The sequence below is a fragment of the Puma concolor genome, chromosome D4 (genome assembly GCF_028749965.1).
Source record: "Puma concolor isolate L17-30 chromosome D4, mPumCon1.1.hap2, whole genome shotgun sequence".
Taxonomy (NCBI): Eukaryota; Metazoa; Chordata; class Mammalia; order Carnivora; family Felidae; genus Puma; species Puma concolor.
Genome location: NC_141679.1, coordinates 57,032,014 through 57,059,463, shown reverse-complemented (window position 1 = coordinate 57,059,463; position 27,450 = coordinate 57,032,014). Strand labels below are relative to the sequence as shown.

Sequence of the window (27,450 nt, the reverse complement as noted above, 5' to 3'; positions counted from 1 at the left end):
CCTCCTTTCTTGTTAGTGGAGTGCCCTCTGTTGCCTCCTCATGGTGGGGCTGCGGCTGGCTGGAAGCCAGGCTGGCCCCCTGGAGGGGTCTACAGAGAGCCTCAGCCAGTTTGCATAGCCCTTATCTGAAGCTTTATGGGATTTATCCTCCAGATCTATCCCAAAGCCATGGGGTGTGGACTTGGAAAATTCTTGGGAAAGAGGCTCTTTGCCCTGGAATGGGTGGCCTGAGGTGAGCTAGGGCAGGGCAGAGGTTATAGTCTGGATGCCTCTGGCCTCAACTTCCCTAACTGGGAATGGACCCAGTTGGGACTTTGAGGGAAGGGGGAAATGAAATTGGTTTGGGACTTTTTGGATCTGCAGGGGCAGAGATGGGGTGGGATAGGGTGGGGTTTTGGTCTACCCTAATTCCCTGAGAGCTGCACTCATATCTCCAGGGAGAAAGAAACCCTATAGCCCCCAGGAACGCTGCAAGGACACTATCCTCCTTTTGCACTGGGGGAGATGGATGGGCTTAGGGAGATGCTGTAGGGTAGACACAGAGACGCTTTCTGGGTCTATCCCTTCCTCTGCCCTTGAATCCCTGCCCCAACCCCTGTGGTCTCTATCTCTCTTCCCGGGTCTCTTCTTCCCTTTCTCCCTATCTTGGTATCTTCTTGTCCCCTGGGTCTTGGCTAATGGCTTTCCCTCTTTCCCTGTCTCTATGCTCCCCCCTCCCTGGGTCTTTCTCTTTTCTGGGTGCCCCCAGCCATGCAGTGTCTGTCTTGGTACCCCATCCCCCACTCTCTGCAGCACTTGCTTTCAGCAGCGCCCGTCTCCCATGGCTGCAGCCCCGTTGGCCCAGGGCCCGGCCCTTACAGTAACTCATCGGGCTGATGGAGGCGACTTTGATGAAGAAGCCACCCCTCCCCCTGAGGGGGCCTGAGTGTGTGTGTGTGTGTGTGTGTGTGTGTGTGTGTGTTTGCATGTGCATGCATACATGCATGCTTGTATACATGCACACTCATGCCAGGCTGTCTCCTTTCCCCTGCACTCCCAACTGGGACCAGGAAGGAGCTGGGAGCAGAGGGCCACCCTGTCCCTCTTCTTTCATCCTGTGATCTAACCTTGGTCCCCTCTGCCTCTGCATGCCCTGATTCCTGCTCCCATGTGGTAGGCAGTGGGGCCTGGAACTAAGGTAGAGTATTTTCCTGGCTGTGTGGAGAAAGACATGGACAGATGGCAGAGGTGCTGGGGGGGACTATCTGAGGGCTACCTGCAGTGATTGAGGTGGAGAACTAGGTAGGCCTCCAACCTCTTGCCTCTCTCTCTCCCTCTCCTTTGCTCCTTAGCTCCTTCTGAATTCATACAGTTCCTGGGTTCATTTCCTGGCCCCACTGCTTGCTGACTGTGACTTTGGCCATTGTCTTAACCTTCTAGGCCTGAGGAATAGTTGAAGATAGGGGAGTGGCTGAGGATCAAGAGGAGTCAGGCCAAGTGGTAGCTAAGGCCCTGGGAGTCACTGATGTGGGAGGGGTAGCCAGAGCCACCCAGGGCCTAGAGAGACAAGCTGTGCCAGGGAGGAGCAGTCAGACAGAGCACCTGTGGCTGTGGCTGGAGGACAACCAGGTGCAGATGTGGGGACTCACCTGGTGAGGGGTTAGTGTAGCAACAGGCAGGCAGGAACCCTCTCCCATAAAGGAGCCCCTGGAAGTCAGATTTTCTCCAGTTCTCCCACCCGCTGCTACAGGCTGACACTCACATTTGTCTCCTCCCTGCTGTAGCTCTGTTTGCAGTTTCTCTGGCAGTTCTCTGGCTGTATGTCTGGCTGTTTGTCTGGCAGTATTTCTGACAGTGTCTCTGGCTGTGTCTGGCAGTGTGTCTGTGTGTCTGAGTGTCCCTGGCAGTGTTTTTAGTGGTGTGGATACTTCCTGACTGAGCATCTGGCTATGTCTCTGGCTCTCTCACGAGCTGTATTTTTGGGTGTATGCCTGTTTGTGTCTATCAGTTTCTCTGGTATTTCTCTGCTTGTGTGTCAGGCAGTTTCTCTGGCATGGTTTCTGACAGTGTCTCTAGCTCTCTTGCTATGTCGCTGATGGTTTCTCTGCCTGTGTTTCTTGCTCTTTCTCTGGTGGTACATTTGCTCGCATGTGCTGAGCATTTCACAGTATTTCTGGTGGATCCTTTGGTTGTATGTCAGTTAGTCTCTGACCATGTCTCTGCCTGGTTATCTGGTTATAGCTACCTGTTTCTCTGGTTTTATCTGATTGTGCCTCACACAGTGTCTTTAGTATATCTCCAACTGTGTGTGCTGTTTCTCTGGGATTCTGTCTGGTTGTTTTGGGCAGTTTCTCTGCACAGTGTCTTGGCTGTATTTCAGGCTATATTTCTGACAGTACCACTCACCCTGGTTGAGTGTCTGGCAGTATTCCTCTTCTAGATCTCTGCTTCTGTCTGGTTGACAGTCCCCCTGTCTCCTCACACTAGGGTAGAAGGGTCATATTTGAGGCTTTTTCTGTAGGGAATAGTTATTTCCCTGCCCTCAGGTATGATTGTGTGCTGGGGTAGATTGGGGTGCAGTTGGATCCATCCCATGAAGCAGGATAACAGATTAGGGGGCCACTGGAACCATCCTGACTTGTGGGGACATATCCTCACCGTGCTTTGTGTACCTATGTAGGTGTGTGTAAACACTGATGCACATCTGCTGGGCTGAGGGTCTCAGGCTCCTGGGGCACATGTCTGGGGTAAAGGATGGGCTGGGTCCCCCAACAAGGACTTATATGTGAAATACCCTTTCTCTCCTGGTCACTGTACACTAAAGCAAAAGCCACATCTGACCTTGGTACCCTGGTGCTGTGAACATCACAGAGCCCAGTGGCAAGGCTCATGGGGAAGTGGGGGGGGGTGCAGATATGAGGGGCTTCTAACCATCCAGGTTTCAGGCTTTCTCCCCAGGAGCACAGCAGGGGGCCTTCCATTCAAGGCAATTTGGAGAAGTATAGACCTTGTGTTAAGTTCAAACATTACCCTTCAGTTTGCAATGTTTATAGCTAATTAGCCAACCTCACCAGTAAAGTTATTTTTGTTTTTATAAAAATGGCCCTAGCATAACCAATGTTCCATAACTCATCCGTGGTTGACTACATCCTGCAACCAGCAGCCTTATCGAACAACAAACCACTGTAGGTTGCCTTGTACCATCTTAGCAAATGTTTGCCTACAGATGCCAATAATGTTGCTTTCGATTGCTTGGAAGAGAATCCTGAGCCCCATTAAGAAGGGCATTTGGGGTCAAGGTGTCCTAGCCCTAGGGCTGGGATTTCCCAGTCTTGCCTGAGAATAGGGAGGGGCTCCCAGGAGGTTCCTGCCTGGGCTGATGCCTCTCCTTCCCCCGCCATCCCCTATCCCCATTTCTCCCAGCAGATGGCTGCTCCTGTCCCGTGGGCCTGCTGTGCTGTGCTTGCTGCCGCCACTGCTGTTGTCTACGCCCAGAGACACAGTCCTCAGGGTGAGTGTTGGAGGAGAGGATTCTGGGGGGGTGGGATGGTGCTCCCTGATGACTCCCACCCAGAGCTGAACATGAACCCTTCTCACACAGCTGTGTGCATCCACCCAAGACCACATACTGGCACTTGCTGGCATTGCCACACATGAACACACAGAAGGACATAAGTCATATGACACTGATACGCTGGGTGACCCACTGATATCTCATGTGCACAGTCCTCCAGTCACTCCATGTGGTTCTGTGCTGATGGTATCTCTGGCTTGATAATCTCTTCCTCTTCCTACTAGAGTGGCTGTGTGGGGTAACGGGCAGGTGAGATAGGAGTTGGGGGCTGCTATAGGTAGGGCCTATATGTTAATCTGATGAAATAGGATCCCCTAGGGGTTTGTGGGGGGTGTAGTGGAAGGCACTGAGAGAGACAGTGGCCAAGACTGCTTTCCCCTATCCTAGAGAGAAGATGGAGACAGAGATGGTTGATAATAAGATGTGAGGATGGGCAGGGTGACAAGTGGGAGAGGGCAGGCATGCTAAGGAAGGGGACAGGTCAGTCAGCTAGAATGATTGGAGGAGGCAGGGATTGCTCAGGCTGGGCCATTGGCAGCCTCCTGCCCTTCCCCTACCATTTGTCCAGTGAAGGCTGAGTTCTTCACACAGCCCACAGAGCAAGATGCTGCACCCCTTCTGGGAAACAGGTGCCCTCTTAACTTGACCACCAGCGCTCAAACTGCATTTGAGGCACACCTCACATGGCCACATCAGTATAAGGTCTGACCCTGAAACTCCTTGAGCAAGCTCTAAGTTGTCAGGAGCTTTCCCCTTGGATGGGTTCTGCTCCCACCCCAACCTTGGCTGGATTAGGTAGAGGCAGAGAAGGTGGGGGCACCTCTGGGACCCAGGCACAGAGCAGATCCTGTCACCCTCAAGGGTGTGGGTTCAAGGAGGGTGGTGGGTCAAGGCTTTGGTGGCTTCTTCCTTGTAAGACTGACACTGAGACCCAGAAAGAGCCTAGCTCACCTCAGGGCTGCTCCCCAGTGGGCAGGGACTGAAAGGACCACCAGGTCAACTCATTAACCCCCCTCCTGCAGTCAGTCCATCTTGGGCTCTTGTGCTGACCTCACCTGCTTAGACCTGCCAGTGGCCACTCCCATTGGCTTGGCTCCTGCCCTGTGTTGCATGTAAAGACAGAGCCACATGTGACCAAAGACTTGAGTGTTAAGTCTGTATCTCTGAGAGTATAACTGTCTTTGTGCATTAGGCTATGCTCTTGTGTGAGTGACACCATGTCCTTGTTTGAATACATTTCTCTGTGTGGTTGTATCCTTGGGGACTGTGCCCTGCGTGTGACGTTGTCTATGTGTGACCATGCTCTTTGTGGAGCTTTGTCCTTGCAATTGAGATTGTACCCTATGTGTGATATTATGATGGTTTCTTTCTGTCTCTTTGTATGTTTGTGTCCCTGTTAAATTGTCTCCCAGATGTGAGACTGTGCCCTTATGTGTAACTGTGCCTCTGGGTGACAGTGCCCTCCCTGTGCATGCATATGATCATCTTGTATCAGGTGTTAACCATCCCTGAAGTGGGATGGTGTCCCTGTGTGGCTGTGACCTTGTGGATGGTTGTTCTGTGTGTGCTTGTTCTTCTTGTGGTGACTGTCATTATCCTATGTGTGTGGCGATGTGAAGTTGCTTAGGACGCCCGGGGGGACTGTTTCCGGCATGTGGTCCCCATGTGAGCCTGTGTGCGCAGGTGTGAGGGAGCCGTCAGCTCTGTCCTTCTGTGTTCTCCATGTCCATGACCTCATCCTGTCTCTGTCTCTCATCCTGGCTTCTAACAACCTTTTCACAGCTGATTCCTTTGGAGCATTTGTCACTGCGTCAAGGCCAAGAACCCCATCCTCCCCCTGCTGCTTGATTTAATTTCTGAAATGGACAGCACATCAGTAGGGGCACCCACAGGGCGGGAGGAGAGCTATCCAGAAACAAAGGATTAAATCATTGGCATCTTTGGAGCTGTTGCATGGCTGTGTGTATTGCCATTGTTGTTATTGTAGCAATTGTGACAGTGTGTATCGTGTGTGATTGTCATGTCATATTGCCCCCTCTACCTCCATATTGTGGCCTGTAGTTGTCTTCTGTCATTGTGTTGTCATTTTTTCATTCCTGCCCTGCCCTTACATTGTTGGTTTGTCACTGTTGTTAGGTTGTGTTTCTGTTTCCTTTGTGAGGCAGACAGGGTGCTTGGGAGTGTTATCCCGTTGCCATTATGTTTGTTATGCTGTTAGGTGGCTGTTTCCTCATCTTATGGCTGTACCTGCCCTGCAGTACTAAAGAACCACATTGGGTCCAAGTTAGTTCTGAGCTGCTGTTGGTCAGTGTTGACGTGTGGCCGCTGGGACCATGGTGGCCACGCCCCCTCCCCTACGGTCAGTTTTCAGCCTCCTCCTCAGGCAGCTGGATGCAGAATGTCTGTTAGTGAGGGAGGGGGCAGGGCTCAGAGAGAGAGGGGCTTGGCATGTTTCCTGGAAGCTCCCAAGTTTTGAGAAGGGAGGCTGGAGGGGGGCTCAATGGCTAGGGCTGGTGGATTGGGGGGGCGCTCTATGGCTTGAGCCTCGGACACTGGGCCCCTGGTCAGGGGGAGGCCCCCATTCAGTCTCTGGTCCAGCCTCACAGCTGTGGCCTCTAAGGCCCCCAGCCACCGCCCTTCCGCCGTTCATCCTTTGTTTGGCTGGTCCCGGGCCCCCACAGATGAGTGGTCAAGGCTGGCTGGGTTTCCTACTTCCCTCTCCTCTGACAGGGGACAGGGACCGAGAGGCTCAGAGAGGGGCAAGACAGAGACAGGCAGCGGGGGAGAAACCTGAAGACACAGAGAGACCCTGGCACAGGAAGGGTGACAGAGGCAGCAAACAGGGACAAATGTTCCAGCACAGAGAAAAGCAGTACCAGGCAGGGGGCTGCAATGGGGGGGGTGGTGGCTGGTGGCATAGGGGGATCCCTACCCCCTGTAGTCCTGGTGGTGTTAACAAGTCTAATTAAGAGGCCACTGGCCCAAGTTAATTGGCTCGTTAACAGGAATTGCCTCTGAAAATCCCCCAACTCAGCGGGGTGGCTCTCTGGAGGGGAGATGTAAGGGAGTGTTAACGAGGGATCCCGCAGCCCCCCCTACCGCTGCCCCCCTCTCACGTTGCTCTTCCCCTTCCACCTTTTCTCCACAGATCTGGCTGAGACCTGGGAAGCATCTGTCCTTCCAGGCTTGGGGGGCAGGATGAGGAACGAGGAGATTAGATTCACATCACCCAGCTCTACATGTTTGCTTCTCTGCTGTTGTCTGTAGATCAGTGTCCCCGATTTTCTGTGTCTTACTCACCTCCCCCACCTAGTGCTGCCTCTTGACAGGTGCTCCCTCCCACCCTTCCACTCCAGTCTCCTGGGCTCAGTCCATCACGCCTGGGTTGCCGAGGCCAGAACTGGGGTTTGCTTTTGGCTCTGACAGGCCCCTCCTGGGGGCAGGAGAGAAATGGTCAGAGAGCTTTCTTGGTCCCAGCACTCTCCCCAACCCCCACCTCAGCAGTTCCTGCCTCACAAAGTTGATAGCTGCCAGGAGTTCCCTAGGGCTTCCATCCTGGATCTCCCTTATACTGCTGCTGCCCAAGCCCTGGATAGCTGAAGCAGGGTAGGTTAGGGGCTAGCTTGCCAGGGGGGCCAGAGTTGGGGAGAGGGAGAGTGGCAAGACCGGAGACAAAGATGGGGACAAGAAACAGAGGGAGGAGTCCAGAAGTAAGGCCCCTCAGCTCCAGCTTGCCTGGGTAGCAGATGTCAGTGATTGGGGCTGGGCCTATAGGTGGCAAGAGGTTAGGGTCACGGGGGGTCAAGAAAACTTTCTAAAGGACCTAGTGACTGAAAGTGACCTGGTTTTCAGTGAGATTTAACCCCTCCCAGGACGCTATACAAACTTTCTCTCACACATATACACGCAGAAGATCACCCATCCATGCATAAAAACACCAGACGTGCACTCACACATACAAATATGGAGACATTCACATACCTATATACTTCCACAGCCATAGAGAACATTTATGCACTCATCTCCTGATAGGCCATTAGACATAGAGCCTCTTGGTCTAGACTCCTCACAGTGTCTCATCCGCGCACATTTCATCTGGTGGTCCCGGGCAGCTCTGTGACCTGTGACTTTTGCCTTGTGCTCTCCCCACCCCCCACAGAGGCACCCCACGTGCAGTACGAGCGCCTAGGTTCAGATGTGACTCTGCCGTGTGGGACAGCAAACTGGGATGCAGCGGTGACGTGGAGGGTAAATGGGACAGACCTAGCCCCTGACCTGCTCAACGGCTCTCAGCTTGTGCTCCATGGCTTGGAACTGGGCCACAGTGGCCTCTATGCCTGCTTCCACCGTGACTCTTGGCATCTGCGCCACCAAGTCCTACTACATGTCGGCTGTAAGTGTTGCTCCCAAGCCCTCACCTGACCTACCACTCCACTCAAGAGGACTGTCCGTGAGGCCCAGACCCTTAGCTCAGATCAAGTCCTCTTCCTTTTGGGGAGGCGGGCTGCAGCACCGACCCTTGCCTTCTGATCCTATCCTAGCCTTCTCTTCTGACCTCTGAGCCCGGTGTTTCCCACTGAGTCCAGACCCCTGGGCATTTTGCCCAGGTATCTCACCCCCACCCCACCCCTGGAGGTCTTTGAGATCCGAAAATCATACTGCCTATGACAAGATGAGCAGGGGAGGGCTGGCAGGGCATGGCCTATCTGGGGCCTGGTAGGGAGGAATCTTAGGGTCACTGCTCCAAGGTGGAGTGAGCCAACTCCATGGTGTGCTCTCACAGAGGCTGGTTCTGTGGGTATAGGAATAGGCACTCTGGGAGGCTCCAAGGAAAAAAAGAAGGCTTTCTGGAGTGGAAGGCACTGGAGACTTGGGAGATTTGGAAGATACATTGAAAAAGTCACTTCTGGCAGAGAGCTAGGTATGACTATAGGACTTCAAGGCTGGGGGGCTGGTGTAAATGAGGAAAGGGAGCTAAAGGAGGGGATGGGGCAAATCATGATCCTACAAGCTAGGGAGTAACATGATCAGGGTTACCTTCTTAAAAGATCCTTCTCACTGTGGTGAAGAGAGACAGGTTGGATGGGGCAGTGCCAGGGCAGGAAGGAGGCTGTTGCTGGGTGCGGGAGAGATGATGAGGATCAGGGACTGGGGCATGGAGTTGGGGAAGTTGAGAGGGGCTGGTTGGACCTCCAGGAGTTGGTGGTAGATTGGAGGTAGAGAGGACAGGAGAATAGAGAGCAGGAGGAGTCAAGACAGTTAGTGCTACCAATCACTGTGACAGAGGCAAGGTGGAAGGGTCAGTGGAAGAAAAGATAGTGTATTCTATTTGGACAGTAGTATGAAGGTAGTCTTAGTTTGGGTTTCCTGAGAATCCGATTCCAAGACGAGAACTTGTATGCAAGCAGTTTATTTGTCAGGTGGCAGAAACACAGTGAGGAAATGAGAAAGTGATAGAAAAAGGAAGTTAAGGTGATCAATAAAGACAGTTATCCAGTCACTATTATTCAGTTACCCTCTGGGCAGCTGCAGCTTAACCTTGGAGAACTCAGAGAGCCCAGGCAGACATGTACCTTGGGAGTATTCCTGCCTGGGGGGTGAGGGAGCTCAGAAGCTTATATACCAACTCCTGTCCATCCTTGGTTGAAAGAGTCTCCTGGAGGTGAGGGCAGGGATGCTTTAATTCCCCTGCACTTTGGCCTAATGCCTCAGCAGGCAATGCAGATTTTGGTGACCAATGAAAGCTCTTAGGCAAATAAATGCAGAAGAGGGCAGTAGGTATGGGCCAGAGATCTGTTGCAGCACCACCAACATCTGCTATAGATGTGTTGGGTTGAGGTACTCAGGGGACATCTGGGAGTTGATGGCTATAGCCAGTGGATCTGAGGGTCTAGGACTCAGAAGGGACCTGGGCTGGGGATGGGATAAGAAAGGCCTTAGATGGGGTGACATGACCAAGGGAGAGACTCTGGGATGAGGAGAGAAGAGAACCCAGAACTGGGCCCTCAAGACCATCACTTTATAAAGGGTTGATGGAGAGAGATGAGCCACAAAAAGAGATAAGGAGCCAACAGGAAGGTAGAAGGAGTGAGTGAATGTGATTCAGAAGACAGGTTGGAGAAGTTGAAATGATGAGCTTATCAGTGTTGCTGAGGGTCAGCTGAGTAGGCACCTGGATCTCAGCCAGAGGCACCCACCAACAGAATATTCTTTCCTCACAGGCTCACTTCTTTTCTCCTTGAGCCAAAGATTCATGTTTTGCTGGCCTCATCCAATTTTTGTGATGCACCCCACTTTCTGAGGATGGTTTCTTTATTCCCTGGGAGCTGCTGAGGGGAGATGATGCTTGAGGGACCTGGGAGCAGGCCTTTTGCCCATTGTCAGGAGATTGGTATGGACAGCCATGGGAAATGTTAGACTGAAAGTTTCCCCATGGTTATCCACAAAACACTGACACACCAGTGGGATTAGAGGAAGGATGAGAATATGTTTTGGTAGGGATATTCATTTTCACACAGAAAAGCCTTCTGTGTGTTTAAACTAGAGAGATGGCAATCATAACCAGCCATCTTAGTTGCAAGCCAAGGGTGGAATGACCCCTGTCGGCCAGCTTGAGAAATACAGGACCAGCCTACCTAAATTCTCTCTGGCCCACCATGAGGGAGGGCCATTGGAAGTGTAACTCTCAGCCCAGCCCCACGTCCTTACACACGGAAAAGGTCATACACTGAGTGCCATGGAAGAAGAATGAGACCAATTTGACACCCTGGTATTCTCAATTTGAGTCCCAGAAGCCCTTAGGATGGAGACAGCTGGCCATGATGGTTAGGCCTTGGTGATCATGGGCCCTCATTCCTAATGACTTGATCTTCTTTGAGAGGTCATTGGAGGGAAATAGGGTCTGGAAGTAATGTCTGTAGTCTGTACCCACAGGACATGCCCACAGTTGCCCTGTTGTCACCAGAGCCCAGACCTTTTATATGTAGTGCTGACCACTCCCCAGGCCCTGCTTGTCAGAGGAGAGCTGGTCATGAGTTGGCTATAGTAACAGGTACTTATCTCTCATTGCCTTATTTCCTTCTAAAGAGTTGGTGGTCAGAGGAACAGGGCACATTAATCATGATTGTCTCAGTCACTTTATATTAGTAACAAGAGACTGGGTTTGGCAACCCTCAATATCAAATTATTCTTCTTCTAGCCAGAACTCAGAGAACAGGACAAAGTTAACCCTGATTTGTAAGTCATTCAAGCCAAAAAATATTTCATATTTATCCTAAACATATATGACTTTCATGTTTCTATTTCTAAGGGAAACTGATCATAAAAATACCCTCTTGAGGGGCGGCTGGGTGGCTCAGTTGGTTAAGCATCCAACTCTTCATCTTGGCTCAGATCATGATCTCATGGTTCATGAGCTCAAGCCCCAAATTGGGCTCTGTACTGACAGCATGGATTCTGCTTGGGATTCTCTCTCCCTCTCTCTCTCTCTCTCTCTCTTTCTCTCTCTCTGTCTCTCCCCTGCTCTCAAGTATGCATGCTTTCTCTCTCTCTCAAAATAAATAAACATTCAAAAAATATATATATACTCTTGAAAGTCCCATTAACCAGACTGATCCTTGAACTACTTTCACCTCCCTGCCTTCAGGTGGATGCTCACAAACAGCCCAAAGGAGTCCCCCACCCAGGATGATGGAAGGACCACCCACATTAGGAAATGGGATCACAGGGTTACCTTTAGTAGCATCCTTTTGTTTACTAGACAGTGCTGATTCAGTGTCTTTCTGTTTTTAAGCTAAAACAAATCAGAGTAATTTACTAATTTAAAATGGACAATTCCTTATCCAATTTTTAAATATCTATATTTGGTTGGTCAGGAAAGGAACTCCAGAACCCCTGGTTCAGTACTGCTTCCCCCTCAGCCCTGTTTGGCTGAGAAGGAAAGAGCAGCTTGTGGTTGAAGATGTCTGGGGGAAAAGGACAGGTGGGAAGGCAGGAGAGGGGTATGTGGGAGTCCAGAAGTTGGGGTGCCTTGAGAGATGTCATGAGATAAGGTTGGGGCAGGCCATGGATTTGATGCCAGACAGGAGGAGTGTGGGTGGGGCCTGGGCAGGGCTGGAGCTGGAAGGGTCACCCTGCCCCACCCAGCCTGATCTGGCCTGGCCAGGGGTGTGGGCAGCCTGTTTCTCCTCCTCTCTGGGCCGGCCGGCGGGCAGGCCTTGTGCGTGCCGGGGGCTCCAGCCCAGGCAGGCTGGCGAGATGAGAGGAAAAACATGCGGTTTGGTGGACTGGACATGGAAAAACAAGCCAATTAGGAGGAAAACAAACAAACCCTGGGCCAGCGGGGGCAATGTACACGCATACACGGCCCCGCATGGGACCCAAGGACATCCTGCCACAGGCTGATGCAGTCACTTGGGCATCTCAGGAGCCCCCACAAGGGGCAACTTGGGATGCCTGGGCATCCAGGAATATGTCTGTATGACCAGACTGTGACATGACACAATTACTTCTGAGCTTTTGCTCACACAGAGCCTCTAACATGTTTTCACATGTTGTTCAGCTCATACGTGTGAATATACTTGAACTTCTGGGCACTTTCCCACACCCACAGTTTGAAAAAATATATTCAGGCTTAAGCTCCATCTCCTATATAGTGTTCCAGGTATGTCGTCTTGCTGTCACTACATTTCAGACTCAATGGTGCACTTACACACATTCTCAGAGAGTACCTCAGCCCCTTGGCCATACACATACAGACAGTCTTAATCAAACTGCCCTGTCCGGAATCACACACAGCCAATTGCAAAGTTACGCAACTGCCCAGTCTCAGTCACACACATGAAGCCTCTCAGAGTTAACGCACAGCCTCACAATTGCAGTGTCTTAAAAACAGCTTCTTCCCCATCTTGCAGCACACTCACAACAGGCCTGATCACACACTGTCCCACAACCTCACACTTGGTCTCTCATAGCACCCCCACCTCCGCCCACCCGGCCCCTCAGCTGGGCTCCAGCTGCAGCAAGTCACTCCTTTTCTTCCTTTCTTTGTTTTTCTTTCCTCCTTTTTCCTCTGAGAAACCTGGTCCCTGTCAGGAAACCCAAGCCCTTCCCTGCTCAGGGCCCAAGGCCAGGCAGGAGTAGCCAGATGACAGACAAAGCCCTGCCTGGCCCCCCGGTCCCCCATGACCTGCCCAGTCAGAGAGAGGAACTGGTTTGAGGGGGAGGCTGGTCTCAGGGGGGAGGATGGTCAGAGGGAATGTAGGGGACTGGTCAGTGGGGAGGGAGGCTGGCTGGGGGAGGGGGCCTGTGAGTCCAGTGCCATGGCCCGCTCTGCCCTCCAAAGAGTCCCAGGCAGCAGGGAGCTGACTCTGCAGCCTTCAGTACCCACCCCACCCCCAGCACCCTTCTCCTTTGAAGCTGGGGGTAAGGAGGGGGGTGGCAGGAGGGGGGAGTGGAGGCTTCTCAGCCGACCTCGGAATGTCCTTTCCTCCTGGGGTGGCTGCCAACTCTGGCCTGGCCTACAGGCCCCCACAAGGCACTTCCTGTGTCCTTGGCCACCCCCCACCCCACCCCCATGCCTCTGTGCCCCTGGGCAGATAGGGAAGGGATAGCAGAGGCACACAGGATGAACATGGAACAGACACAAGATGGACACGGGGCCAGGAAAGCTTCCCAGGGGAGGCAGACAGCAGTGGATAGAATGCAGGTTGCCCCTTGTGGGGGCTCAGCTGGGCTCTGGCTCTTCCTTGCAGCCCTGGGGCATGGAGCTGCCTTTGCCCACAGCACAGCCCACTCTAGCTGCTACATTCACCCAAGCTTCCCAGATGCCTCTTGGACCCCTCATCTTTCTTGCTGCAAAGCCAGATTGGGCCCTAGGGGTTCAGCCCCAATACACATATACTTCACACACAATGGACATGTACATGCAATCACACAGAATCAGTCACCATCACGTGTACACTGTGGATGAAAGCCCACAGTTCCCTGTGTGTCACCATGGTCACTCAGCAAGCATAGACATGCACTCCCCCCTTCACAGTCCCTGGCTTATTGAACTGCCCCCCTCCCATTTCCTGTCCACCTGTCAGGCAGGGGGTGGGGCGGGGGGGGGCACAGGAGGGAGGTGTCAGTGTCCCTGGAGCCACTGACGGACATTCCTTGCCTGGGTCAGATCACAGAAGTTGCCTCCTTCCAGGAACCTGAGCCGGCTGTCCTCACGCCTTACCCAATGCCTAAGGGTGGGACAGCTGGGCTAAGTGCTCACAGCAGCAAGAAGTGTGGTTAGATAGCAGAAAGGACTTCCCAAGTGTGTATGTGTGGTCATGTAGGTGGGTATCCCCATCCTGGAGTTCAGTCCCAACTCTAGCTTGCTGTGTGACCCCAGGCAGATCCCCATCCCTCTCTGGGACTCCCCATGCTAGAATGAAGGCAGCTGCTGACCAAGAAAAGAACTGCTTAAAGGGTCTATGATGGAGGAGCTGGGGGCTAGGGCTTGGAAGTGAGGTATATACCAAGGGAACAGTAGCTTCCTCTCAACAGGCATATGCACACACATGCAATCCTACGTGGCCACACATTCTGAGCCATGCCCATAGATACCTCTACATTCCATTGTGGATCATTCATGTCACAGAGACACATGTGACATATATACCCACGCACCTAGACACCTATACACAGATACTCACATGTACAGCCACCCAGTGCTATTGCTCCTGTGGAACCACCAGGCCTCTCCTTGTGTTTCTTAATCTCTACTGAGGGGAAGCCTGGGATGACTTTTCTCCAGGGAGCTCACTCTGACTACTCCCGCAACCAGAGGACCCAATCAGGACCATCTGCCCCCGCGCCCCCCTCCCCCCACCAGCTTCTGTTGCACAGTTTTTCTCTGGGAATGGACACAACGTGTCAGGAGATGTGGGGCTGGGGCCGATTCCCCCAGACATCATCTCCATCCTGTGATTGATGAGCTGAGGCCCGCAGCCCCCTGTTCCCCCACAATTCCCGCCTCCATTGAGCAGGTGGGGGGGGCTCCCTCTTCATATAGGCCTTGTTTTTCTTTAATTAAACATCTGGCTGTCTGCAGCCTGGGAAGCCTCAGACCCTCGCTGACAGCCACCCCTCCCCAACCTCTGGCATAGCTGATGGGTTGAAGGGGGGAGAGCTGGGGTTCTGGGGCCCACCTGTCCCCACACTAGTGCAGGGGACTAGGGGCTCCAAGAATACCCTGACCGTGCTGTCCTCACCCCCAGTGCCGCCGCGGGAGCCTGTGCTCAGCTGCCGCTCCAACACTTACCCCAAGGGCTTCTACTGCAGCTGGCATCTGCCCACCCCCACCTACATCCCCAACACCTTCAATGTGACCGTGCTGTGAGTAGACTTGCCTGTGACCCGGTTTCAACCCTGACCTCTGACCTCTCCTTCAGCCACCCACCATGCCCTCAGTCCAGACCCTAGCCCAGCCTTGGGCTTGACCTTCCCCCAACCTCTGCCCCACCTGACTCTTGATGTTGGTAACAGTGCCTGGGCCTCACCCTTCCCCAGGCATGGCTCCAAAATTATGGTCTGTGAGAAGGACCCAGCCCTCAAGAACCGCTGCCACATCCGCTACATGCACCTGTTCTCCACCATCAAGTACAAGGTCTCGATAAGTGTCAGCAATGCCCTGGGCCACAACGCTACAGCTATCACCTTCGACGAGTTCACCATTGGTGCGTCGGGAGGGGGGTGGTCCCTGCAACATACTCCAGTGGGAGTGTGTGAGTGGGGGTGTGCCAGAGGTGTATATGAGCATTGGTGGGGATAGTCACATGTGTGCATAGGTATATGTGGAATGTATATACATGTGTACATATGTTCATGGCATGTATATACCTGTGAATATTTGAGTGGGTGTCCTTTACCTGTAGGGGCCAAGAGACCTTTCCAGCAGCTCTTCCCATACTCTCTCTGGCTCCCAGAGTATTCAGGAGGGGGAGGGGGGGCAGGCTGGGCCAGACCCTTGTGCAGCTGCAGCCTCCACCCCCCGCCCCACGCTAATGGCTTCCTTACGGCCTGTGATGAATGAGGTGTCAGAACAGGAGACAGGACTGGGACAGATACCGCCCTCACCCCCACCCCCATCCCAGTCAGACCCTTCTGCCTACTCCTGTCCCACTCCAGCCAGACCCTCTGCCTGCCCCTGCCCCATCCCATCCAAATCCTCTGCCTGCTCCTGCCCCAATCCCAGCCAGACCCTCTGCCTGCCCCTGCTCCACCCCATCCAGATCCTCTGCCTGCCCCTGCCCCAATCCCAGCCAGACCCCTTGCCTGCTTCTTCTCCATCTCAGCCAGACCCTCTGCCTGCCCTCCATGCCATGGCTGAATCCCCCAGCCAGACTGTTTCTACATGAGCTGGGCCCTTAGACTCCTGTCAGGAGTCCAACCCAGATCTGCCACACCTGTGGACTGTCTTTTAACCTTGACCCACAGAGCAGCTTCAAACCCAGACTCTTCCAGGGTAGACTTTATCTCAATTTGGAACTGGAAGAGTTGAGGTGAAATGCTGAGCTTGAGGGGAGTGTATGATGCTGGTGCAGGAGGGGGTGATCCAGATGACAATGGAGGCGATGCTGGTAATGGTGGAGCCATCATTTAGACTTGGTAATTGGGATGGGATGCTGGTCATCATGAGCATGGGGCTGGGATGATGGGATGAAATTTGGGATATCATTATCATGAGCTGGTGACAGTGACTGTAGTGACAGTCCTTGGTGGGAATAGGGATGTGAGAGGTTGAAATAATGAGATGGTTGTTAATGGTGGTTGCCAGAACTGACAACGGAGAAGAGGGGTGGCAACCATGACAGTTATGACAAGAATTGGCAATATGAGATGGTGGACACGGTGACTGGGGCTGACAAAGTGGGGTTTTTCCAGAGATTAGTGTGGTAATGAAGCTGTGTCTCCTTAACAGTGAAACCTGACCCTCCAGAAAATGTGGTAGCCCGACCAGTTCCCAGCAACCCTCGCCGGCTAGAGGTGACTTGGCAGACCCCTTCAACCTGGCCTGACCCTGAGTCCTTTCCTCTCAAGTTCTTTCTGCGATACCGACCCCTCATCCTGGACCAGTGGCAGCATGTGAGTGCCCTGCCCTGCCCAGATCCCAAGTGCCAGAATCAGAGCCACGTGGCATATCCATACGACCTGTATCAGCTGATAGCTGTTCCAGTGTGAAGCCTGAGGGCAGCGAGAGAGGCTTTCCTCCGGGAGAAGGGATCAGATAGGCCTGGGAGGATGGATGGGTCTGAGGGAAGTATCCTGATCTGAGGCCCTAAGGGGTTCCCAGTGACCTCTGTTAGTGTGATGGGAACACATCTGTTTTTGTGGCACCCAGGGTAATGGGGAGAAATCCTGGAAGGGAGATGGCAGGCAGGGCAGTTAGTTAGTATTTGCCTTTCCTTACCTCTGGCTCTCTTCTGTGATCAGGCGTCTCCCTCATACACTCTGGCCCAGGCTGTGGGCTTGTACTGGACCCAAGGAGCAGGACGGCTCTTATTCTCAAGGACTCATAGTCTCAAGGGTTTGAGGGATCAGAATCAGTCAGTGGAGGCAAGCTTGTTCCAGGGTAAGAGTTCAGGCCATGATTAGTGTCAGGGCTCCAAAGTCAGATGTAGCTTAGGGGTCAGCTCAAGGTTATAGATCAGAAGGTAGTCTAGGCTGGGAACTAGGCAGTGGATAAGGGCTGGTATGGGGGTCAGGCTGTGGTCTGGGCTACCTACCTTTTCAGTACGTATTGATCAAGCTACTGTAGCTCAGGGGAGCAGCCAGGGGTTTGGGGCAGATTTAAGGTTCTCTCTCCTTTGACATTCCAGGGCCCTTAGGGTTGTAGGTGCTCTTTGTGGCCCATGAGGTCTGTGGGCTCAGACTGGGGCTGGGCCACAGGCTAACCCAGGCTGGCACCCAGGGGTCAACCCACCCACCAGGCTCCAGCCCCATCTCCCCATGCCCCACTTCCAGCTAGCCTTTAAAGTGCGTAATTCGATTCCAGGGTGCCTGTCCGGGTTGTAGGCCTGGCCCCCACAAAGGCTGCTCACATATTCCCTGACAGAGTCCGGAGTCCCTCCCGCCTGGCCAGCTGCCCGCGCCTAATGCATTGCTAATAACCAGGGTCTAGTTTCACAAGCCCCCCTCCCCTGCTAACGAGCTACAGGCAGCAGCCCTGCGCATCGCAGCGCACACGCCTCATAGTGGACCTGGCATACTGCCCACCACACACATGGGAGCATGTATACATACACGTGGTTCCTAGCAGGAACCATGCTCCATACATGCATGTGACTAACATGCCAAGGCCATGCACCACAGAACTGACCCCCATACTGATGTGGACAGAGCAAAATATGCAGACTCTGTGGTAAAAAATACGTATGACCTGGCATGTGCTTTCCCTGTTCCATATCTCATTGGCATTGTGGTTGGTTAGATTTATGGCTCTTTTGAGCTTGACTTTTGCTCTGAATACAATCTACTCTCCCTTATCCTTAATATTGGAAAGGAGCAGGTGTATGATTGGGAGGGGGTAGAGAGGGGTGAGGAGAAAAAACATTGTTTGGATTTTCAGGAGGAAATGAAATATACAGGCCAGGAATTATACAAGAATGGGTACCATGAGGTCTCACAGGGGCTATCTGAGCATGGACAAGGAGGAGGCAAGTACAGGGACCCAGCATGGGTTCCCTGAATCTTCTGTTCTTGCCCTAACTCAGCAGGGAGGCTGAAGGGCATGCCTGACATATGCTACGGCCGACTGGACGGAGGACTCTGAGGCTAGGCAGATGCCAGTTACTAGAGAATTCCTGCCAGTGGAAGAGCCATTCTCTTAAGGGGATGGATTAAGGGATCAGTGATAACCCAGCAAGAAGGGCCCAGTCTTAGGATATGTGGCTGCCAAGAAAGGATTGGGTTCCTGGGCCACATTCCTAGAGGTATGGTGCCCACCATAAGCCCACCAATAAGTGGTAATCTGATCTGCTTTTCATAGCTCTCTCCCTTTGGGGAAAGACAGTTGTGAAGATCTGGGGAGATAGAATCAAAGGAGAGGCCTGAGGGTCAAATCCTGACAAGAGGGAAAAGGAGCTGAAGGAGCTGGGACTACTCAGCAAGAGGGGGTCTTTGCAGGGCAAAAGGGTGTAGGGGACCAGAGGAGGAACTGGGTCCCAACTCCAGGGGAGGAGAGTCTGTGGGGCCCACCAATCTTCTAGGTCTGGGAGTAGGACTTACTGAGCTCAGGTCTGGGCCCCTAATGACTTTCACCCTGACCCTGACCTTTACCAGTGCCTGCCACCTCAGGGCCATGGGGATGGGAGCGGGAGGGGGGATTATTGGAGGGGCTTCTTGCTGTACTTAGACACACCTTCACACATATGAATGCACATACACGTGTGCACATGTACTCACAGCCTTTCAGGTAGGTAGCCTAGACCCCAGTTTTCTGGGAAGGAAGATTGGAACAGGGACCAAAAAAGCCCTGAAGCCAGACATGGCCCAGAGCAGCACCCTCCCCCCCCCCCAACCGCCCGCCCCTGCCGGCTGCCCCTGTTTACGAGGAGGCTTAATGAGGCAGCGGGTGCCGCTGAGATGAACCAGAGCTCAGCCTGGGACTGGGAGGGGCGCTGGACAGGCAGGCCAGCCTGAAGGGTGGGGGAGACCAGCAGAATAGTTCTGGCCTCCGCAGGGGTGGGGTGGCGATGCCTCCAGGAGGAAATGGAGCAGCTGCCCTGCTGTCCTGCCTCTTGGGAGCTGCCCACCCCACCCCAGTCCACCTCAGGCAGGGTGACGACCATACTGAGGTCTTCCTGAATGGGAGGAAGTGGATGCACTGGGCAACTGGGAAGCCAGGCTCTGAGCTGGAACCCATGATGATGACAGAGCTGATTGAAGTGTGTTTGGTCCTCATTATACCCCTGTGAGATAGATCGTAAATGCCATTTTACAGATCAGCACAGCAAGGCATATGGAGGTTAAGTAACTTGGTCACTTGCTTGTAAGGAGTAGAACTAAAACTTGGACTCAGGAAGCCTGGTTCCATGACTGTGTTCATAACCTTCCTTCTAAGCTGCTTGTTTTGTTTTGTTTTGTTTTGTTTTGTTTTGTTTTAATGCTGCTTTCTGATGGGAGAGGGCAGCATATCACCATCCCCATTCTTACCCTGTTACTCTTATCACCTCCAGGCAGGGGCTGAGATCAGGGCTCAGATTGAGGGCTGTGAGGAAGCTGGGATGACAACAGAGTGAGACAATGAGCAAAGTCCTCCTTCTGTTCCCCTGGGGGTGCTTCCAGTCTCCTTAAAGATTTTCTTACTCTCCTTTAGGATCGTCTTCCCTCTCTCGGGGTTTCCTCCCTGACATGTCTTTACCTTCCTTGAGGAGTATTCTTAATATCTCCTCTCCCAAGGAAGTCCTCATTTCCTCCAGGGGGGTCTTCACTCTTCTCTGCTCAGAAGTGTTCTCAGTTCCTCTGGGGGTGCCTCACTCTCCTAACCCCCAGGGCCCCCTACCCCCATCCCATGGTCTGGCTGCAGGTAGAGCTGTCAGATGGCACAGCGCACACCATCACAGATGCCTATGCTGGGAAGGAGTACATCATCCAGGTGGCGGCCAAGGACAATGAGATTGGGACATGGAGTGACTGGAGTGTGGCCGCCCATGCCACGCCCTGGACTGAGGAGCCACGACACCTCACCACTGAGGCCCAGGCTCCGGGTGAGCCCATCCCCCATCCCCTGTTCTCTCAGTGACCTGCACTGTTGCCTGGTTCTATCTTGTGCCTTTCAACTCTTCCCAGGACTTAGAGCCTTAGAGCCCAGGCACTCTGTGGCTGCTTCACTGCTGTCTGTCTGTCCTGCCCATGCTGTTCCTGGTCCTTGCTCTGGACATTCTTGGTAGGGGCCATTGGGTGGAGGGGTCATCTGTGAGCCTTGGGGAAGCACGATCTGCCTGATGGGCGAGGCAGGATGTGTTTGAGAGAGGAAGCAGGGGCTGTCTGATGGGAGAGGCAGCACTGTCTAACACAGGGAGCAGGAACAATACACCTCATGAAACCCCCCAGAGCTGGGTTGGACTGTAGCCCTGGCCCTGCCCTGAGTTACCCCCATGTTCCCCAGAGACCACGACCAGCACCACCAGCTCACTGGCACCCCCACCCACCACGAAGATTTGTGACCCTGGGGAGCTGGGCAGCGGCGGAGGAACCTTGACACCTTTCTCAATCGGCGTCCCTGTGACCCTGGCCCTGGCCGCTGCTGCCGCCACTGCCAACAGTCTCCTGATCTGGTAAGTCAAGTAAGGTTGGGTGGCAGAGGGGAACCCTATCCCACCCTCATCCCTCACAGCCCCCTGCCCTGTCTCCCCAGAGCCCGGCATCCCGTGAGGACATGCCAGCGCACCTGCAGAGGAGCAGGAGGCCGGAGCTGAGCCCGCAGACCCCAATTTCTATTTTGCACACGGGCAGGAGGACCTTCTGCATTCTCTTCAGACATAATTTGTAGAGACCCCGGCAGGCCCGGGCCTGCCGCCCCCTAGCCCTGCCACACCACACTGGCCCTCCTCCCTCCCTCGGGAGAGGAGGACCTTGCAGCCAATCCACCCACCAAAGACCCACCCCTACCCCCACCCTGGCCCCTTGGGCTGGAACCTCCAACGCCAGCGACTCCCAGGAGCCCTTGGGGGGGGTTCTGAGGGGATCCCCTCACATCCATAATTTCTCCTCCTGCCCCAGCCTCCTGTCTGTCCCAGGGTCTCTGTTGCCACCATCAGATTATAAGCTCCTGACACTGGGGGGGCCCAGCCACCCCTTCCCCCCAGTGCCCACACTTTTTCACTCCCCCACCTCTGCCCATTTTGTACGGCCCTCCCCTTTCCCTGTTCCTACCCCACAGTATTTAATGCCCTGTCAGTCCCTTCTAGTCTGACTCAATGGTAACTTGCTGTATTTGAATTTTTTATAGTTGTATATACAGGGGTGGGAGGGTGGGGGGGTTCTCATTAAACGTCACCATTTCATGAGTCCTTGGAACAGACCCACTTTGGGAGGGTTTCCTTCTTCCAAGGATCTCTCCCCTTCTAGGCCTGGAGGAGGGAAGAAATTCTAGTTGGGCATCCATATGGGGGGGAGAGGCAGTTTAGCTCTCAGGCAGACGTGTGGAGCTTTCCGCTTCTTTGGAGGATAGGGCTCCCTGGAGGCCACGGACAGAGTTGCAGGGACTGAGGGGTTCCAGTGAGGCAGGTCCCACATGGGGATGTCCAGTCAGTCCTAGAGGCTGCTGAATCCTGACGGGAGCAGCCTGTCAAGGGTCATCTCCAGAGCTGCCTTCCACGAATGCCTAGGCTTTACCCATAGAGGCTAGAGATGCAAGAAGGGAGGTGGCCAGACTTTATCCTTGGGGTAGGAAAGACTGTCATCCCTGCCATCCAGGAGATACAGTCCAGGGCTTCTAGCAGGTCAGGCCTAGGGCTCATCTGAGCTACAAGGCACAGAGCGCAGAGCGTTCTGGGCCTGGGCAGGCCAGGAAGCTGCCTGAAGGAGGCCACTTGGAATGTGACTAGGGACTGGACCTGTGCTTCAGGACTAGAAATGTGGGGTACAAGATTCACCCCAGCGTCAGATTACAGTCAGGACTTCATGTGAGCGGGAGAGGAGCAGGCTTTGGGTTTACAGGGTGCCCAGTCTTTGGTCCAGCCCTGTACCCTGCCCACACCTCTAGTTTTCAAACTAGAATTCCAAGATCCTTCTGATTTCTTGTCAGAGGAGGGGCTCCTGGCTGCCCCAGGCCTGCTCAGGTATAGCCCCCTTGTAGAAACCACCCCACCACAGCTCCTCAGCTGAGGATGCCTAAGGCTGGGGCCAAGTTTGCAGGTACCTCTGGCCTGGGGATGGGAGGAAAGGATTAGACCAGAGCCCCAACCCGGGTTGGCCTTGCTCTGGGTTCCTGAGACGAGAGAGAGATGGAGTCAAAGCCATGGATACACTGACTTGTGTACACACTCCCCACAGCAGGTGCTGAGCACCATACCTACACTAAGCTGCTAATACCATGATGCCACACACACATATGCCAATTCAAGCCCTTTTTTCAGGCAGGGTCAGAAAATGGGTTCCTTGCTGGTCTCACCAGGCCTGCCTCTGCCCCTTCCCCTGCCACTAGGAGGAGGGATCCATAGTGCCTCAAGCACTGATGAGTTAGGCCTCGACAGGACCTGGGGCTGGGTGAGAGGCTCAGAGTGAAGGTGGCTAGCTGTCTTCCAGACCAGGCACTACAGGAGGAGAGGGGTGTTCCAGGTGGGAGATCCTATCGAAAGCAAAGGCCTGATATCAGGGTAGAGGGGCCTGTGGCTTTTCAAGCACAGTAGTCTCAACTGTGGGAATGCATGACTCCTCATTCACAGGAAGAGGCTCCCAGGACGGACATACTGAGAAGTGGCTGTGGACCTGCCCGTGTACCCTGGACCCCCTATTTGCCTGTTTGTCTGGTTCCTGTGAGGTGTGGCTTGGGCCTGAACCTATACTCTGGGTTTAACGGGTGGAGGGAGGAGGGGGTCACAAACTCTCACCCAGGACATTGTATTCCTGGGATGGGTCTGAGCCTCCGCCTTCCCTGTCTTTGTGGTAGTGGGGCTAAAGTTCGGGGATCTCTGGCCTGTGCTGCCTTCCTGTCTTCAGAGCCTTGGTCAGCCCTGACCCACCCACCGCCCACACAGGGCTTGGGCATCATCAATCTGGCCTCTATTAGCAACATGGGAAAGCAATTATGTGGGGTCTGGGGAGGAGAAAGAGAGTAGGGGGCCTGCTGGTGTCTCAGAGTCCAATGGAGAGGAGAACTGGATCATCTCCCTGCCCCCAAACTCAAGAGAGAGACCCAGCTCCGTCCTAAGCCCCGAGGTGTCTGGAGGATCGGTGTCATTGCCTCTGACAGGCATGGGCCTGGGGTTAGTCATTCCTCTTTGGAAGTTCTGGCCCTCAACCTCACAGAGGCTGCTTGCTTTGGAGGGGCTTGGGAGTGCTGTTTGCTGCTGCCTCTGAGTACTGTCTCTCCACGTCATTATTTCCCATGGTGGTTCTGGGGAGCTCACGTAAGTATAGATATCAGTTCTTAATGCTAAATCAGAGCCCAGAGAATTAAAACACTGTTGAGGGGGGCTGCCAGGGGAGGCTTGGTTCCCAGGCCCAATGTGTACAGCAGCCTACCCTTTCAGCTCACTCGTTTCCTTTGCTCCACCAAGGGGCACTGGGGATGGGGACCTTACTCTGTGCCATATTCCTATAAGGCTAACTTGTTTTTGCCCCCACCCTCCTCTCACTCAACCCATTTCCATCTGTCTCTGTCCCATTCCTATCTCTTAACAAGTCTTTGTCCTGGTTACTATCCTTGTGTTTCTCTCTGAGTGTTTCTATCCTGTCTCCTCCTCTGTGTATGTCTCTGACTCCTGTCTCTGTCTCCATCCCTGTCTTTGCCTCTCTGTCTCTCCTCCCTATCTCTCAATCTTCCCTTTCCTACCTTCCTCCCTGGTCTGTCTCTGTGTGTCAATCCTCATCTTGGTATCTGTGCCTCTCTCTGTCTCTGCATGTTATCTCCACCCCATCTTGTGTTTCTTTTCCTCTTTCCTGACTCTCCTTGCCTTTCCTCACGTTGCCTCCCTCTGTGTGTTCCTGCCCTGGTCCAGACCCCAGCCTGAGGCCACTGTGCCTCTTTGGCCTGAGCTGGAGGCTGTCCTGGTTTCTGCTGCCCCCTCTCGGCCACCTGCCTGCCCTTCATTCCTGCTACCGGCCAGGCGGCTATCAGCCCCCTAAGCCCACATCTGCCTCCCAGCAGCCAGCCAGGAGAGAGGAAGGTGGTTAGGAGACACTAGGCTGTCCCTTTGGGGCAGCCTCTGGCCCTGTGAGCTCCCCAGAGCCAATGGGTGAGCTCATTAACTCCCTAGACTGGGACTTTGGGAAAGTTCATCTTACATGAAAAGAATGAAGTGCTTGGTGGCAGAAAAGATTGGGGTGTATTCATCACACCCTTCCCTCTCAGAGGAGGTCAGAGAGGAAGGAGGTCTGAGGAGGGGAGTCTGATTGAGCCAGCCTGAGGAGAAGCTGGAGGAGAACTCATCTGACAGGGGTACTCCAATGGGGAAAGCTAACCTGAAGGTGAGTGGGCCAGTGGGACAGGATGAGTCTGAGGGGAGGTTGGTCTGGGACATGCTATACAGCTCTTGGTTGGAAGGTCCAGTCTGAGGGGGTAGAGTGATTGAGTGTCTGAAGGGTCCAGTCTAAAGAGACACCACTCTGAAAGCATACAGGTCTGAGAACAGGATCACCAACTAGTCCTAGTTGGCCTGGGACTTTCTCAGTTTAGCATTGAATATCTCAAGTCCTGGGAAACCTCTCAGTCCCAGTCCTATTTGAGAAGGCCTTGCCTAACAGTGCCAGTCTGATGGGAGAGTCAGTCTGTGAGCTAGTGGATCTGAGGGATTCTGGTTTGACAGTGCCACTCTGAGGGGAGAAGCTGTTTAAAAGGCTGGAAGCTTCTTTGGGCTGGAACCATGCCTGCAAGGGAGTGGATGATTAGGGTCCTTGCCGAAGGGCAGTGGCTAGGGGAATGGCCACGAGGGGGCAGAGCAAGCTCTCAGGAGAATCAGAGGTAAAGGCCCCAGAGCTGGGAGCCAGACAGTGCAGAGCTGTGTGCAAAGTGTACCCTCAACATCATGTGTCACTGTGCCATCACCTGCAAGTTTCAGGTGATGATGTACAACCACACAGTTGTTTTTGTGTGACTAGGTGAACAGGGGCACATCTGTGGTATGTTAGCATGTAGCCTGTGATGGAGAGTGTGCCTAGTATGGCCATGGCTGAGGCCTTACCTGGGGCTGTAGGGAAGAGAACAAGAGCACCCTGGCAGAGAAGTTACCTTGGGAGGGGCTGAGATGAGGAGAGAGTAACTATGCTTCCCTACCTGTACCTACCCTCGTTCTCTAGAGTATTCCCTGAGAGTCCAAGAGCTAGTAAGTACTTTGGTGATGTATAAGGACAGCCGCCAGGCCAGACTACATGACTAGGCCCTGCTGCCCTCCTCTCCAGCTTCTCTCCACCTGTTCCCTTCAGCTGGTACTCCTCCAGCTGGATACCATCCTCGTACCCCATTCCCCAGTCATTGTTCCAATCTCTCCTACTTCAATGCTTTGGTTCACACTGTGCCCTGCCTGGATGCTCTCTTGTGAAGCATTTGAGGTCCCTCTGATGCTGCCTCCTATTCATTCCTGTACCATGGACTGAACACCCCCCCCCACCCACCCATGTACTAAGGCCTAGTTCTGTGGGTCCCTGCTTCACTTCAGGGACTTGAAAGTGCTAGGGGCTGCTAGGGTCTTGCTCAGAGGATGGCTTTGAGCGAAGAGGTATGGACAAGGCAAGGCTGGGGATCTCGGTTAGGAAGGCAAAGTGAAGCCATCACAGAATCACAACTCCATCCTACCCCCCTGCTAACAAAATTAACAAAAGCCCAAACAAGCCAAAGCAAAAATGCTGCTGCAAACTCAAGTCAAACCAAACAAGCAAATTCTTTTTATAAACCTTAAAATGTGATAGCCAAGGAAAGTAACAGAAGATTCTGGTGTAACAAGTGAGCGGTATGTCACCTAACCCCATTGCCCAAAAGGAACATTGAGAAAAGATGAGTCAACAAATACCAAGGATTGTCACTAACTAACGTCCTGTAATTTGAAGAAAATGGATTGTTGAGTGAGTAGGTAGCCTTAGGAACAGTCTGGGGAAAGGCCTTTGTAAGTAGAAGCTTCTGTGTTCCTCCATGAGATCTCAGGAGAGGCAAGAAGAGCTGCCATAGCTTGGCAACCTCCAGAGTATGGGGCTGAGGTTTGGGGGACAAACCAAAGCCTACAGTATGGGATATGCATCACCTCCCAGCTGGAAGAGGATATCTAAGGGGGGCCTCAGTGGAGAGACAGCATTTAGGCCACATCAAAGTCAGCAGGTTGCCAAACCATCCTCATAGCACAGAAATGGGGTGGGTGAGTTTGAAAGCAATAGCTGGCTTTCAAACCATAGCTCCCAGAAGATAAACAGGTCCAGTTGGGAAGAGGCTCAAAGACCTACACTCCAGGGAAGGAGAGGTCTGCTAAATGTGAGCCATAGTACGTGGTTGAAAGTGGAAAGAGAATGGCCTGGACTTTAGGCATTCAGACCACAGCCACAATATAGGTAAGAAGGAAGTAAAGAGGGAAAATGGGAAGGGAGGGAGGGAAGAGAAAGGAACAAGGAAGACAAGATGCAAAAAATAGATGAAGGACCCAATATAGAAGAAAACAACCAAAAGAATAAAAGATTTCCTGGCAAGTTATTCTGTTAGAAGCCCTTAATAATAGTATGAAATCCAGAGAACATGAACTCAAAGACAAGATGATGACATAACAAAATGAGCTGGAAAGGGAGATTACAGGGGTGCCAGGGTGGCTCAGTTAATTAAGTGACCAACGCTTGATTTTGGCCTCAGGTCATGATCTCATGATTTGCGAGATCAAGCCTTGCAGTGGGCTCTGTGCTAACAGTGCGGAGCCTGCTTGGGATTCTCTCCTTCACTCTCTGCCCCTCCCCTGCTTGTGTGCATGTGCTCTCCTCTCTCTCAAAAAACAAAAACGAAAAGGGAGATTACAGAACTAAGGAAAAATAATAAAGGAACAAAACAGTATCATTACAAAATAGACTAGCAATAACAAAACACAGAATAGATCTGGCTGAAAATCAAAGTAATCTGTAGGAAAGGCTTTGAGATCCTGAAAGTGAATACGATGAGAAAAGATAAAGATATTAAAGCAATTAAGAGTGAAGTTAGTAGGACAGAGGCAAGCTACTATAAGCATAAT

At 53.1% G+C, this 27,450-nt stretch overlaps 1 protein-coding gene across 2 annotated transcripts in view; it reads left to right on the top strand.

The window, feature by feature from the left end:
• CNTFR (ciliary neurotrophic factor receptor) overlaps positions 1 to 21,597 on the top strand; it is a 38,104-nt gene extending 16,507 nt beyond the window's left edge. For both annotated transcript variants that reach the window (XM_086683392.1, XM_086683393.1), the window contains 8 exons: positions 3,406 to 3,490; positions 7,713 to 7,946; positions 14,806 to 14,923; positions 15,098 to 15,264; positions 16,509 to 16,672; positions 20,115 to 20,295; positions 20,697 to 20,865; positions 20,946 to 21,597. In XM_086683392.1, coding sequence (XP_086539518.1) covers positions 3,406 to 3,490; positions 7,713 to 7,946; positions 14,806 to 14,923; positions 15,098 to 15,264; positions 16,509 to 16,672; positions 20,115 to 20,295; positions 20,697 to 20,865; position 20,946 — 1,119 coding nt within the window. In that variant the 3' untranslated portion in view covers positions 20,947 to 21,597. The remainder of the gene's footprint in view (positions 1 to 3,405; positions 3,491 to 7,712; positions 7,947 to 14,805; positions 14,924 to 15,097; positions 15,265 to 16,508; positions 16,673 to 20,114; positions 20,296 to 20,696; positions 20,866 to 20,945) is intronic.
• Positions 21,598 to 27,450: the final 5,853 nt, after the last annotated feature.